Source organism: Saccopteryx bilineata, chromosome 7 (assembly GCF_036850765.1).
Source record: "Saccopteryx bilineata isolate mSacBil1 chromosome 7, mSacBil1_pri_phased_curated, whole genome shotgun sequence".
NCBI lineage: Eukaryota > Metazoa > Chordata > Mammalia > Chiroptera > Emballonuridae > Saccopteryx > Saccopteryx bilineata.
In genome coordinates this window covers 99,239,884-99,255,804 of record NC_089496.1, presented here as the reverse complement: position 1 = coordinate 99,255,804, position 15,921 = coordinate 99,239,884, and the positions used below count along the sequence as shown (strand labels likewise).

The window sequence follows — 15,921 nt, the reverse complement described above, 5'->3', positions numbered from 1 at the left end:
ATTGACTTTAATATAGGGATAATAATGGCAATACCAATTCACAGAGTACTTAGGAAGATTACATTAAATGACAATTTGTATATGAAAATGCCTTCTAAACCAGAAGGTTCCATAGTACAGATTACTATAATTGTCTTCAAGGAGTTATTTTGATTTTCCAAAGAAGTTTTCCCTGCAAAGTTTCCTGTTAAACTTTGTGGAAAACTCAAAATAAGTGTTTCTGGTAGGCTAGTGCATTTCAAATTAGCCAGGATATCAAAGCTCTTGAGTGGTATTTTGTTAGGACATTGTATACAGTTTTGTAACAATAGTTCATTTATCCACATTTTTAATGTTGGTTGTGGACTCCTAAAAATATTATGGGAAATTCCCAGAAAGATGCACATACACACATAACAAGAATTTTCAGAGCGCTCCAGTGGTTCAGAGACACTGTGAAGCCCCCCCCCCCAGGACAGGGACCACTGTCCCACGCCTTGAGACAGGGAGTATGGGTGGTTGCATGAGAGCACTTGCAACCTGACACACACACTATAACTGGCTTGCGAATTGAAAAGCTAATAGTTTATTTCTTCATCATAAAATCATTAAGGCATCAGAAGATGGAAAAGTGGAATGATTTTTCCCAGGTAAACTATAAGTGTACAAGAAAATTGGGTGCTTTTCTTTCATAACTCCAAGCCTTCTCAATCCTTTAAAAAAAACTTTTTTTGGGGGGTAAAATTTATCATTCTGGCATTTTCTTCACTAGTATCCATGTTTCGTTTCAAAGTCCTTCATATAACTTTGCAAAAGAAATCACTCAGTTTTATAATAGGATAGGAAAGTTTAAAAAATGATCATGCCATTTCAACTTCTATCTGGTCAAAAAAAGTTAGAGACAATTTAAAATAAAAAATGAAAACGACCTCAATTAATGCTAGCAAGGTGGCAAATGTTAGAATTTAACAAATACTGAAATTACACTCTTGGATCCCAGATATACTGCTTCACAAATAGTGGGGTATTTTTCCTGAAAAAGCAAAGAATGCTTTCTTAATACCTGGGTGACCGAGTCCGCAGATGCACACAGTTGTTTCTTATTATGGCTTCCCTGAAAACACTTCTGGGAAGCACAATCCCAACCACCTACTTTGTTTACAAGAGACGAAACTGCTTGTGTGGTATAAATAGGAGTCTGTCTTTAAATGTTGCTGAAAAATAAAATGCAACCATGAAAAGGAGCCATTTCCTGCCCCCGAGGTGGCTTTAAAAAAAAAAAAATTTTAGCTACTTTCAGAACAGCACCAAGGCATAAATAATAATTATCAATTGCCGCACAATAAAAGACTAATTACAAAAAAAAAAAAAAAAGAAACCAAGAAGAAAACCCCCTACTAGCTACAGATTCCAGAGATACATTCAGAATTGTCAGCATTGGAAAGTTTTCTTATCCCTCCAGATGATGAAACCCCTTTCTGTCCTCCTGCATTTGCGATGTATATCTATAACTCGTTCCTGTCGGTGCAGATAAACCTGGCCTTGTCTCCCCTAAATGCACTTTCAAAAGCAGATTCACAGTTGTTTGACTTTTGATCTGGGTAGTAGCTCGCTCGACCACCTGCACTGTGCCTGAGCTGTTACTGAGCTTGCTTTGTCCCGTCTTATAACACAGCGAGCCTTTTAAAATTGATGTGTGAATACTCTATTTTACAATGTGAGCGTTCAAACAAAAAAATATGGTGGTGTTGGTGGTGTTGGTGGCGGCGGCGGCGGCGGCAGCATAAGGGGGAGAGGCTTACAGAGGGGGAAGCCCTGACACTGGCTTCATGAAGTTCAGATATTGTTCACTGCATTTAATGAAACAGATGGTCAAAGGCCTCCCTCAACTTACAATGGAGCGGACAGTGGTGGAATGGTGTGGGGGGCCCGGGACTGTAAGACGCTGCTGGGTGATGGTGTGTGTTAATAAATAGCCATTTACAAGGGGGGATGGGGCTCCTGTACTCGTTCAGAAGGGAGGCCTAGGACTCCCTGCTTCCAGTTAACAGCTAAAGGCTGTGTTCAAAGACGTCATTGATGGTGAAGGTACCGGGCACCCGTCCTAGCCTACACTGCATTAGAGAATGGCATGTATCCTGACGGAAGAAAGAAAAAATCATAAAGGAAAGGTAGTTCGAGAATTAGGTCAAATTGTGGCGCATAACAGAGGAAAATAAAAGGATGCTTTTCTACGGTGATTAATTAATGGACAGAAAATTGTTACTGTGTAGTCACTTTATCCTTGAAATGAACACGTTTACATTGTAGCCAAAGTGGAACAGAGAAAAACCTGCAGGGTTTCAACGACAGCTACAGCTACGGAGAAATTCTTCTCAGAAGCCATCCTGTCAAAGTTCATTCACTGGCCCGGCCTAGCCAGGGAACATGGCCTTGTGACATGGCCTTGTGCTAAGTGCCACAAGGCTCCTGACCAGCGGCAGCTTCCAGTTCAGACCACAGGACTCGAAGAGAGCTGGTTATACAGAAACCCTCACGCCCTTCGGGTGGGGGACTGCTAGGACAACTGTCACTACCTCCGGGGAACCCTTCTGTCAACAGCCCGTCTCAGAGGCAAGAACGGTTATGCCTGACCACAACTAAAGGCTACTTTCATGTTATAAAGCGCTATGGATCCTGACTTAGTGTTTCCTGCTTAGTGTTCCGGTGGGACATTAGAATCTGTCTGGGTGTTGGCACAGGGGTTTGTGCAAACGACAAGGCTTCCCTGGCTTTATTTCTCTCACAATCGAACAGCCTCCCCTACGTATTGTGCAACATTGTGGGGAACTGTGTAAGACCCTTTTGGGGATGAGGGAGGGGCTACAGGCGTCCCCAAACTACGGCCCGCAGGGCACATGCGGCCCCCTGAGGCCATTTATCCAGCCCCCGCCGCACTTCCGGAAGGGGCACCTCTTTCATTGGTGGTCAGTGAGAGGAGCACTGTATGTGGCGGCCCTCCAATGGTCTGAGGGACAGTGAACTGGCCCTCTGTGTAAAGAGTTTGGGGACCCCTGGCTAGGAGAACACCCAGATGTAGTCGCTAATAAGCACGATATACGACATGCAAAGGGGAGGCGTCCGTGCCTTGTAAGAAGTACCACGTACTGGAAAGAGCGACCAGAACACAGGCAGGTCACTCCCGCCTGGGGGGCGGCTGACAGTGTGATGGAGGGAGTGGGCCTCACCTCAGGGCCAGTGTACAGATGCAAGTTCATCTGGAACATTCTGAAGATAAAATTTGTTGTTTTTGTCAACCTAGTATCCATACTTTTCTTTTTTAGTAAAAGTCCTGGGTTTTTGGAGGGACCGATTATTGTCCATTCTCAGTCCATGTGTCCATCCCTTGCATGAAGTCTCAGGTCTAAAACATCAGGTCACAGATAAATGGGATTTTTACCTAACTGGAGCCACCCAGAATCAAGAAGACTCCATGCTGTGACTTTTGGTGGAACTACTGGGAAGATAAAATTGCTATAGTCCAGGAGTCGGGAATCTATGGCTCGCGAGCCAGATGTGGCTCTTTTGATGGTTGCATCTGGCTCGCAGACAAATCTTTAATTAAAAAAATAATGTGGCCCTGGCCGGTTGGCTCAGCGGTAGAGCGTCGGCCTGGCATGCGGGGGACCTGGGTTCGATTCCCGGCCAGGGCACACAGGAGAAGCGCCCATTTGCTTCTCCACCCCCGCCCCTTCCTCTCTGTCTCTCTCTTCCCCTCCTGCAGCCAAGGCTCCATTGGAGCAAAGATGGCCCGGGCGCTGGGGATGGCTCCTTGGCCTCTGCCCCAGGCGCTACAGTGGCTCTGGTCGCAGCGGAGCGACGCCCCGGAGGGGCAGAGCATCGCCCCCTGGTGGGCAGAGCTTCGCCCCTGGTGGGCGTGCTGGGTGGATCCCAGTCGGGCGCATGCAGGAGTCTGTCTGACTGTCTCTCCCCGTTTCCAGCTTCAGAAAAAAAAAAAAAAAAATAATAATAATAACGTTAAAAATATAAAACATTCTCATGTATTACAATCCATTCATTTCCACCGCTCATGTTCATGGTTGTGGGTGGCTGGAGCCAATCACAGCTGTCCTCCGGGACAACACCAAATTTTTATTGGATAATGCGTAACATACATGGGTCATTGTATGGCTCTCACGGAATTACGTTTTAAAATATGTAGCATTCATGGCTCTCTCAGCCAAAAAGGTTCCCGACCCCTGCTATAGTCACTGAGGTGGCTTCCAAAAGCTGTGTCCCCACAAGGAGAAACGCTGACCAAGGACGAACCTCACACACAGGAGAGCTGGGATGAGAGACGGAGAAGCAGGACCAGGTTCTGATGACACTGTTTGACCCCTCACCTTCGGCTGCACTTGAAGCTGCCTCTGCCCTTCAGCTAGCCACATGTGACAAAACATACCTATATCATGTACCTTTCAACATGGGTGGCTCTGAATAGTTTACTTGACTGACATAGTTAGTTTCATCTGTAAAATGAGGATACAATGCTTCTTTCACAGGGTGCTGAAAGATTAAATCAGGTAAAGTGTATAAAGTACGGTTAGGGTTAGGCACACACTTAGGGCAACTGCCACGTTAGATACCCTTAAATACTGCATTCACATGTCTGATACAGGACCAAGAGTCTATGTTTAAAGCTACAAGAATGTTATTAAAGAGAAACATATATCAAGAAATCCAAAGCTGTTACTTAGTTTGGTAAAAACATCACCTGTGCTGGCCTTGAAGAGCCCAGGCCATTGGACAAAGGCTTTGAGTCAAGTGTGTGGTTATCAATTGACTCTCACAACAAGGACTTGAGACATTTAAATTTTTTTCTCTTTGTAGCATTAGTCTAAGCCTGGATCCTAAATCTGTTAAGTTTACAGAATCTGTAGCAAATTCAATTTATTCTGAAAGAATAAGCATTTGATTAAAAGGTGAAGAATTTCTTAGAGGGTAAGGTTTTGCTGTACTAGCTTCAGGTCAGGGCCCACATTCTTCACTAGTAAAAACAGGCCACGAAAGAGCAATGAGACAGACACAGAAACAGGGCAGCATTAATGGAAGGCATTTCGAGAGAATATATGTTTTTCCATGCATAAAAACTGAGAATAAATTCTCAAGGACATTTTTTCTCACAAGTCTGAAAACTCTACTGTTGAATTATCAGAAATTGTAGTAAGAACAATTAAAATGTAAAAAAAAAATGTTTCCTATGCTAAAGGAGGTAGGGAAAGAATGAATTTTTAAAGAAGATAAAATGAAAATCATTCAGCTATGGCTCATCTCTTTAGGAACAAAACTGTTTATTTAAAAATTTTATATTTCTGTTGCTTATAGATCTGGCATTGGTATTTCTGGTATTCTTACCCTTAAGAACTATTCCAACAGCATATTTAAGCCTTCCAGATGTTTTACCTCCCTCCCGACCAAAGCAACAAAACCATGTTCAAAATGTAGAATAGGATAGCAACAACAGGTGGCAATTATTCCCCAGACTGAGTCCAAAGTAGCTCTGACAACAATTCTACACATTAAATAGCAACGTATGAACAGTGTTAGCTAGGTCAGCTGCATTTAATACCATCTGCTTTGTTCATATTATAGATGAGTTAAGAGGGTCTCAGCAAAGACACGCCTACTTAGAGAAGTTACAACATGATGGGAGGGAAAAGAGAACTCAATTTTTGAAGGAAACATTCTGTTTTTTTGAAAAAAAAATTGCAGCAACAGGGGCAAAGATGGGTAGTGTGTGGGAGAGAGAAAATTATTTGATACTAAGATAATCATACAAAAAAGGTATTTAAAAAAATCACACATGCCATTTGTTGTTGTAAGCTTTTTGCCAGCATGTATACATGCAGTGGGTGAGCCAATATAAATTTATTAAAATGCCTTTCAAGTTTATGTCAGTGGAAATTTCAAAGTATAACTCTGTTACAGTCCTAAGGAATCCTTCAGCTGCTTCAAGAAACAAGTTTACTATTACTGATAGATTATTCACTCTTCAGAGGTAAAAAAGAAATAGTCATGATGTCCTTTGTTTCCCGACCGAAACTCGTGAAAACTTCTATTTCCCTTTTCACTGATAGCCAGCACTGTTTGATCTAATAAGACTTCTGAGTCACATGTGCAGGAAAAATATACAAACACATACATACATCAAATATACGAAAGAGCCACATTCAAGCCTCTTGGTGCTATTTGCACTTTAAGACACCATAGAAACAACCCAACTTAGTGAAAGTCAATGAAAATCCATTTTTTTTTGGCTCCAATCACCAAATGAATGGTCATTTGTTTCATGAGCATTTTCATTATTATCTGAAATATTGTCCACAGAGTCAGGAAATGAACAGTTGGTCCCCAGGGAGCTCTCTGTCTTATGTTAAGACAGAAGAAAAATACAGGAAACTGGCTATACCTATATTCTGATGTCAGGGTTTACTACTGTAAATTTGAATGAATCAATTTTGTTTCCTCTTTAGGCAATACTGTGTAGTTACATGAAGAATGGCTCATTGATGTTGGTTGGATCAGTTCCTATCTCAGTAAACTAGATGTATCTCAATATTTTCTACATACTTTAGTTCTTTCCAAAACTTGTTTCTGTTATGATTTCATATCACCTTCTATTTTTCCCAACCATAGTGGTTTTATAGCTATTAAAACTGTATTTTCTATTGGGTATTTGTTTTCCTGGCATCCTTTTTAAAGACAATTAAGGATTTTTCAGAGTCGCAGGATCTGCACTGGCTTCCTTGAGGGTTAGATCATTTTATGACTTCCCACAGCACTTGGAAGGCACACCTTCTCTACTAGATAGAAGCATTCTGAAGGCAAAAATCAAACTGGTTTCATTGGAGGATCCCCAAGGCCTTGTAGACAGGCATTAAATATTCAGCAGAAAGAGAATAAGCAGAAAAAATGAAGAAAGGAAATAGATTTTTTTTAAAGCCTCATTTGAAGTAAAAAAAGATAAGATAAAAAAGCATAAATGGTAGTGGCTGCCGCTGACTTCTCTTATTTCCTGTCCGCTCTGGGTCAGTTTTACAGACGATCAGGCGGGTATATGTACAGACATGGGCACTGATGGAACACCGGCCTCACCTGTTCACCTGTCTTCACAATAGATTAATCAAGATAAGTAAAATGACCCAACTAAGGGGCCATGGCATGCCCATTTCTGTTCATTTTATGAATTTAAAAAATATCTAAGTTGAAACAAGTAGAAGTAATCAGCAGTCTTTCTTTTAAATAAAATAATTCCTTGCTTTTGGGGATATTCCGGAATATCTACCTATTCTTAGTCATACGGAATTTATCACATGGAGATAAGTAAGCTTATGATGTCTGCGGGTAAACACCGACTCTGCACAAGGAGGACAGTCATGTCGTTCATTCACTGGTGAAGGTGACAATGAGTACATGTTCAGTATTATAACTTTTCCCACATCAGAAGCACCTGTTAGCATACGATGCAGCCAAGCAGTGTTGGTAAGAGAATGTGACTTCGGGAATAAAACCTCAGCAGAGCAGAGTGGGACGTGAACACCATGTGAACGGGAGGACAGAACAGAGGGCGCAAGGCCAGAGCACTGAAATGAGAGACTGGCACATTAACCCGGGTTCCCTCTCTCTAGACATGGTTTTCCCGTGGTTAAGAAATAATGCTAGAGCCTGCCAGACTTACATGCCTCTGCTGTGAGGAAACAGGGACACTGGAAGGTAGGCTTCCCCCTCGCTCCTCTAAGGGAGGGTTCAGTCTCTTCCAGCCCTGCTCCAGCCACCTATGACCTAACCTTGACCAGAATGCTGGGGTTTGCCACTGAAGGCTGAAGGTGCCCAGGGCCGTCGGCCCCATCTACGACACTGTGGACGAGCCTAGGGTATTTCTTCCAAGAAGCAGGTAAACTGATCTCATTTGCACAAGGGCCACTTAACTATTTTTTGCCTGAATAGTCAGGTTTTTTATTCTTCCCTTGAAGATCTCTGTTGTGGGTGTTGATAGTCCTATTTTCTGCTGCTTTAATATATAGTGTTTCCTTTATTCCTCCTATGTCAATGCCCCACTCATATTTCAGGCTGGGACCTACTCCTAATTTAGAGCTCTCTTTCCCCCTTTTGCCAACTTCTATTATGAATCTACCTTTGCCACCCAGCTTAGTGTATCCCAAGGTTCTCTTTACCACGCCACAGTCGCAGAGCTCCAGGGAAAAGCAACCTGATCTCATCTCTCCAGGCAGAGGAGAACAGAAGCTCCATCTCCACACATGCTGCAGATGGCTTTTCCAGTCTACCTGAATAATTACCAGCTAGAAGCAGCGGTCATTGGGACTTGGACGTGAGCTGCAAAGTATAGAATTGTGACAATAATTCCAGTGCCATGCGGACTTTTCCTGGAGGTGGACTTGTCCTGGACTCCTGCTCCTAGTGACAGCTCCTAACAGACTGAACTGGGGTTGGGTTGCATTTATCAGGGACTTGGCATGGTGTTGGGTCCAACTTGGACTTGGTGAACATGTTAAGGACACTACTCTTTTATGGATTCTTGCTGTATTGGCCAAGAGTTTGCTTAAAGGCTTTAATCACTGTAAAAAAAAAAGATAGAAGACTGGATAAAGAAGATGTGGCACATATACACCATGGTATACTATTCAGCCATAAGAACTGCTGACATCGGATCACTTACAACAAAATGGTGGGATCTTGATAACATTATACGGCATGAAATAGGTAAATCAGAAAAAAAACAAGAACTGCAGGATTCCCTACATTGGTGGGACATAGAAACGAGACTAAGAGACATGGACAAGAGTGTGGTGGTTACGGGGGCGGGGGGAGGGAAGGAGGGAGAGGGGGAGGGGTAAGGGGAGGGGCACAAAGAAAACTAGATAGAGGGTGACGGAGGACAATCTGACTTTGGGTGATGGGTATGCAACAGAATTGAATGACAAGATAACCTGGACATGTTTTCTTTGAATATATGTATCCTGATTTGTTGATGTCACTCTATTAGAATAAAAATTTATTTATATATAAAAAAAGAAATAATGGAGTAGGGAAGATGTTTTTCCCAATTCCAAAAGAAAATGAACATCATGTGGGATGGTACTTGGAAATGAAAACAAACCCACCATTGGCACGTGGATCCAGGCTCAGTTAGGGTACCATATTGATGACAAGTCCCTAGGCATCTTGGCCGAGACCCAGAGTCCAGTAAAAACACAGTTACCAATATGTGCAGGTGGATTTAAAAGTTTCCCTGGCTCAGAAGTGCAAGGTGATGTCCACCTGGGGATTTTTATTTTTGTTCATGCTCTAGATAGATCCCATAAGATGAGTCATTGATTGACCTAGTTTGCCTACAAAGGGAACCCCAAGTAGATTTCAGCAGAGTAATTTTCTTCTACAGGCTTTTGAAACAACGGCGTTAGTATGATTTCCCCACAGAAAGACCCGTCAAAGGTTGCAGAAGTTGTTTGTGCTTCGCCCTCTCTAAATGACTTGCAAATTTATTCAAACGCAGTATGAGGAGATGCTTTATTTGTTGAAATAACTCTGCAGTGCCCTGCGCTAAAGGGTGAGGTACATCAAGCAGAAACATGGACAGAAATACACTGGTTTAGAAACCCATAAATCCTTATTTGAATCTGCCAACCTGAAAGCCACGTGCAGCCTGAATAAACTATTTTTCCTAAATGCTACATCTGATTAAGCCATACCATTAAATGACAGCTGAACTTTAACATTAATATGATATTATTTAAATAACCGCATGATTTTTTTTTACACTAAAAATGATGAATGATTTCTAGACAGCTCAATTGACGTAAAGCAGGAGGACTCTTTAATGAGATTTGACAAAATGGAGACACGTGCAGAATATTCGTTACAGCTCACATCGCAGGGAAACCAGAGAGGGTTGCTGTCTTTTTTTTTTCTTTCTCACTTTTATTGTCTATAGGCACTGAAGCATTCCTTTCTATCATCACTTCTCTGTAGATTTTGCATCTTTCTAGGTCATTTACATATTAGTCTTAATCATAGAGTTTAGTGGTTTATGGTTCGGAACTGGGATTGTAGATGTAGGAAAAGAAGGGGTTTACGAAGTTAGGTCAACACAGGTTGAAAATGTGCCAGAACTTGAGATCAGCCTGATAGAGAAATCACATCGGCCCTGGAGACTTGGCAACTATATACCTTTGATTGATTCTTCCGCGATCAATCTCTAACGCCGCAAACATACTGTTAGCAAGTTATTACATAGAGATATGTGATCAGAGAAGACTTATTTACAAGTAGTTCTCTCTATAGAGTCAATGACAGAAAAAGATTCTCTTCTTTATAATTCCAATTAAGCTATTCTAGAGGGGATTCTCAACATGCCCCATTCACATGTCTAGCCACAGTTCCAAATTGAAAGCTAGGCTAGATAATACTCATGGAGTAGATTCTCAACGTAAAATAATTACATGCTGAATATACCTAAGTGAAAAAAATGGCTCCAATTTTCAGACCAATGAAAATACTGCCCACTCCCTTCCAAAAAATTCAGACTATAGAATATGACCTGCACTGATTCATGTATTCTCAAGCTCTCCTGAATATTCTCCATCAACCAAAGGTCAATTACACATATAAAATATTAACGTGTGTTTGTGCGCATATATAAATTCAAATTATTCGGATATTCTTTACATTTTAAAAGCCACCTTCAAGTATACATAAAATTCAGATGTTTCCCCAAACAGCATCTCTTAAAAAAAGAAATGAAAACAAAGGCCACAGAGTGCAAAGCGAATACCAGGAGTGCTCCTGATACACGAAGGCAGGCCTGCATCCTTTCTCCATGAAAGAGGCTGCCGGAACAGAAAATAAAAATTGTTCGGCTCCTGCCATGGGGCCCTCCTCAGGCTATGAAAAAATACTTCGTGTCTAACCCTAATTTTTTTTCCCATAGCTTGAGATAACCTCCCACCCCCAGCTCAAACCTTCTAACCTAAGGTACTCAGTGTGGGTACCTGTCCAAACAAGAGTTAATATCAGTGCTCAGTCATTTCAAAAGGGTCTTGACACAGGGTACTAAGAGCAGAAGCTTGGATGCTTGAAAATGCCCAGTTGCCAAGAGATGAAAAACATAGTTAAAATAAAAAAAGAGAGAGAGAGAGAAGAAGATGGGTCCCTACCTGGTTCTTACCTTCGCAACATCCCCGTCAGGACCCTGGAGCTCTTCCCCAAGTTAGCATCTGTTTCCCGAAGCTGGGAGGACAAGAGCAGCATTAACCCAACCCAACCCAACCCAACCCAAACCAACCCAACCCAACCCAACCCAAACCAAACCAAACCAAACCAAACTGCAGGCAACTGGATTATTTATAAAGTGCGCTGGCAAACAAGACTTTTCTTTCGTGATAGGAAATCCAGTTCATAAAGAATGCACTGAAATACATTTTTGACACCTATACAATCTCTGGAAATGCTTCGATTTAGAAAAAGACATGTGATAGATAATCCTAGGAGCTTTAAACTGGATACTTGAACTGGATATAAAAGCAAATGTCTCAAAGCCTGACGAAGTTTGATATATATATTGGTAATTAGTTATTTTTCCAATTTGTGAATATGCAAAACTCTAGTAATAAAAAATGGAAGCAAAATGAATGAAAGGAGGATGAGATCAATGCTTTCACATTTCACTCTAAAAGGCTGGACGTATGCCCTGGCCGAGTAGTTCAGCTGGTTGAAGCATCATTCTGACGTGCCAGGGTTGTAGGTTCGATCCTTGGTCAGAGCACATACAGGAATCAACCAATGAATGAATAAATGGGTAGAATAACAAATTGATATTTCTCTCTCTTCCTCTCTCTCAAGTCAGTCAATAAAAATTTGAAAAATAAAAATAAATAAAAGACCTATCATACCCCAAAATTTGCCGCAATGACCTTCTTATTGGCTATAGAGCTAAGTGAGATATCAATGTGGGCATTTTAAGTTGGGGACATACAGTCAGCCTCTTCTCTCTCCATCCTACACTCTTCTCTTTCCCTCTCCCCAGACCCTCCATCCCTCCATCACCCTGACCATACATATACCTACATCTATGTGACTGTGACTGTCTACGTATGGGCCAAAGACCCTGGAGTTTATGTCTCAGCGTTTACTGTATTTGTGAAAAGGCGGTATCACTTCTACTTACTCTTTCACGTGCTCTCTGTATCTTTTCTCTATCGTGACTGAGGTTTTCCAACATCTCCTGGCCAATCTGCTCTGTGGAAAAGAAAATTTGAGTAAGGAAAGATAACTTTGGGTATAAGAGAGAATGACTTGCAGCAGAAGCACCAACATAATGAGTGCAGAATTAATGTTAGTGTACATCATACATCAGACACACATTTCAATTCATGTACCTGAAAAATATTTTTAAAGCATTTGATGAACTTACCTATTTGTCTTAGGTATGATAAGATGTGATTTAAAATTCAACCTACAGAACGTGACCAGCATGGCGATGATGATTTAGAGGTGATCTGACTTGCCCAAGGCAACCTTAGCAAATTATTGGCCAGGTCGGACAGCCTAGGTCCAATGGGCTCTCTATTACCATCATGACGTTTAGCCTCTGGTTTTTACAGGTTATATATAATGTTCATGATTCTCCCATCCTTTTCCTACTTCATTATTGCACTGTTCTGTATATGCAAGTGAAACCCCATTTAGAACGGTGTTGATTTTAATATGCTTGCCCCACATAAAGTGTCCTCATACTCTCAATTACTGCAGCTTGTTGGGAGTGGAACCATCTCTAGGCTGCTGCTCTTTTGAAGCCAAGGTTCATTTAGTGTGTTTTCAGTGACTCTGGATGGTTGTCAGGGAGAGGTGAGCTCTCTCCTAAGTAGTTGAGAACAGCTCAAGCTGGAGACAGAAGTTCCAAACATTTCTCCTTGTAGAGGCAGGTAGAAACATTCATTAAAAAGCCACACTGCTGAATTCCAATGAGGTTTTCCGTTGCCGTGATCATCCCATTGATGGACAGTGGTTGGCTCTTCTGACTGGAGAATCTTTTACGAGACCTGACACCTATTCAGCTGCCTTGAATAACTTCCTTTCAGACTCTCCATCACTGGGAAGGTACCTTATTCTACAACAGAAGAATGATAATCTGCCTCTCTTCTAATCTTGGCAACCTGTCTGACTACCTTATTCTTCATTTCTTTTCTTTTTCTCTTGTATGGTCTCTTTAGCTGTAACCTAACAACAACAATCATCTCTGGCTAACAAACTTACAGAATCATTCAAAAAGCAAGGTAGTCATCTATTTTAACAACAGGAAATAGTTTAATCAAGGCATTAAGGTACCACCATGGGAATTACTTGATTCCTGTGTGTACACTGATATACTTTTTAGAGGGACATCCTAAAAACTGTAGAGCAGTGGTTAGGCCATATTGAGAGCCTAGGCTGCGACCCCACACTGTCTGAGCCTAGAACCCATCGCTGACACTAGCTGTGGTGCCTCGCACAAGTCACCCAACTTTGTTGTGCCTCATTTTCTTCATCTCTAAGATGAGGATAAAAATAGTTCTATATCATAGGGTTGTTGTAAGGGTTAAGTAAGATAATTCAGCTAAACTATTTATCATAGTGATTGGTCTATAACAATAACTACTTATTGAATAATGATAATTGATATAAAAAAAACTTTGACCTCCTCCTATCCTGAGTCTGCCATGACCCACTTGTACTGCAATTTAATTCATTGATTAAAACATCTTTCCTCCTTTTCTCAGAGAGTTGCTTGTTATAGCCAAATGAAACAACCCAGGTAAAAATCCTTTGGAAGCCATAGGGTACCATATAAATGCATGTAATTGCACAATCATGAAATCAGTACACTCAACGAATAATCATTGAATCCAGAACTCTGTGCCAGATGTAGATGTTGGGGACATGGCCAGTAAACAAGATCAAGCCCTTCACTGAAGGGACTCCAGGTTAGTAGTGAAGATTGAGCAGTTAAATGGCAAGTGTTACATGAGAGTTGGTACTTCGTGACACATCAGGAAAAGTAATGTATTGTATAGTCCTTTCATGATAGCAAATTCAAATAATAAAAGGCTACAGTACAATATCTATAAAACTCGGAAAATTCCTTCCAGTGTAGTACTTTCCCATTAGAGTATCTCCTCTCAGCTTGATGTCAGCTTTTTATTATTACCTCCATACAATCTATCCTTAGGGTAAAATGGATAAGATATATGGTTCCCAGAGGAGGCATCATAAAAGTTAGAAGATGATACTGATAGTTGAGAAGGAGGAAAAAACTAGGGTTGAATTTTTTCTTTTTTTTGCATAACAGCTATAATATTGAACTCTGTCATTCTGTTAGGTACTACTGTTACATTGAATTTCTTTAATCAATATAATATGTATAGCAATTTTAATTCATTTTTAACTTAAAATCCCTAATATTGATGAACACCATTAATCCTGGAATTATTTCAGCAACATACTGTTTATATAATATTTTCCCCTATCAAGATTGAGGGTATTATAACATGTAATTTCAAATGAAGAGGAAGTAGGAGATTACTACTCCTACTTTATTATTACTATTATTATCATTGTGTCTGTCACCACCATAATGTTCCCAGTAAGTATTTGCAGAAGGACTAAAGTGATGAGAAAATGAAATAAAGTGAAAAATGGAGTATATGAAAGGTGTGTGATCTCTTCCTGCTCTCAAAGCATTTCAAGTTAAGTCCACATTGAAATGCAGGTAATAGATCCACAATTCTATCCAGCTCACAGGGGAAAAACACTATTCTGAATGGATCTATAGTCTGCCACTGAAGGAATCAATGGAATAAGAGGTAAAGAGCTCAGGCCTTTTCAGGAGCCAGAAATCCCTCCCTCAGCCTCTTTGCCTCATGGGAAATATCTCAGCATCCAAAGAATTAACCCTTTTTGGTGAGAGAAGAGATACTGGCAAGGGTGTACACATCCTGGTCTTCACAGACACATATATTTCTTGGAAACAATCATTTTTTTTCATTTCTTACTTGCTACCTTTGATTTTAATACCTCTAACAAAGAAAATTCCAGGCCACACATATTAGCAATGCTTGCTTTTATAGAATGAAAAAAAAGTTCATACAAAGACAGTTAGGTAGGGTTTTTCATTACATGTTCCTCTACCCCAAACAAACCAAAATAAAACAAGCAGCTTAGAGGGAATTATTTTTAAAATAGATTGTCCTTTGTCAGAATAGTATCAGACATTCAGGGACTATTTCATTTAAAAAGTAGCAACATTTGTTAGGTTTTCTTTTCTTGAATAATTGAACTTAAGATGTAAGCACCTACCAAAAATACCAATAAAGCTCACAGGCCTACACCAATGCAGGTGTGACAGGCTGAGTCTAGAGTTTTTAGTTTCAAACTTTCACAGTCCCTTAGCATGTGAATAAACCATACTACCTTTACTGAAAGAGTCTGAGAGATTATAAACTTGATAAACATTTCACTTGTTGACTGTGTGAGGAGCTTTTGGAGAGTGAGAAACAATGGAAGCAGAAGAGAAAACCAAACCCGAGGCTGCACGCTGGAATTCTACCTGTCAGTGTGAGCATGATGAATGAATTCCTGGGAAGAAGAGTTCCTTCCTGCACTTCTCCTGTCCTTTCCACAGGGGTCCTGGGAATCATCCCGGGAGTACGGCATTCAGAGTTATAAAGTGAGCTTTTGTTTTCACCATTACCCTGAATGAATCTTAGCCTTGATCGATGGCCCTTTTTATTGGTTCACAAACTGCAAAATGGGTTTTGGTGAATATTTCCTCTCTTTTTCCATATATGGGGGGAGGGTTTACAACAGGCATTCAGCACTTTTCTGCCCCTTCAAGGAATGAAGCCAGAA

At 40.9% G+C, this 15,921-nt stretch overlaps 1 protein-coding gene across 5 annotated transcripts in view; it reads right to left on the bottom strand.

Annotated features, from left to right (window-relative positions):
* Window positions 1-15,921, bottom strand: part of VTI1A (vesicle transport through interaction with t-SNAREs 1A) — a 394,338-nt gene that overhangs the window by 167,698 nt on the left and 210,719 nt on the right. For 3 of the 5 annotated variants that reach the window (XM_066238519.1, XM_066238517.1, XM_066238518.1), the window contains 2 exons: window positions 12,203-12,273; window positions 11,204-11,265 (listed from right to left, as the gene is read on the bottom strand). In XM_066238519.1, coding sequence (XP_066094616.1) covers window positions 11,204-11,265; window positions 12,203-12,273 — 133 coding nt within the window. Of the gene's footprint in view, window positions 1-11,192; window positions 11,266-12,202; window positions 12,274-15,921 lie in introns of all 5 variants that reach the window. The other 2 variants (XM_066238520.1, XM_066238521.1) reach the window with 1 other exon arrangement.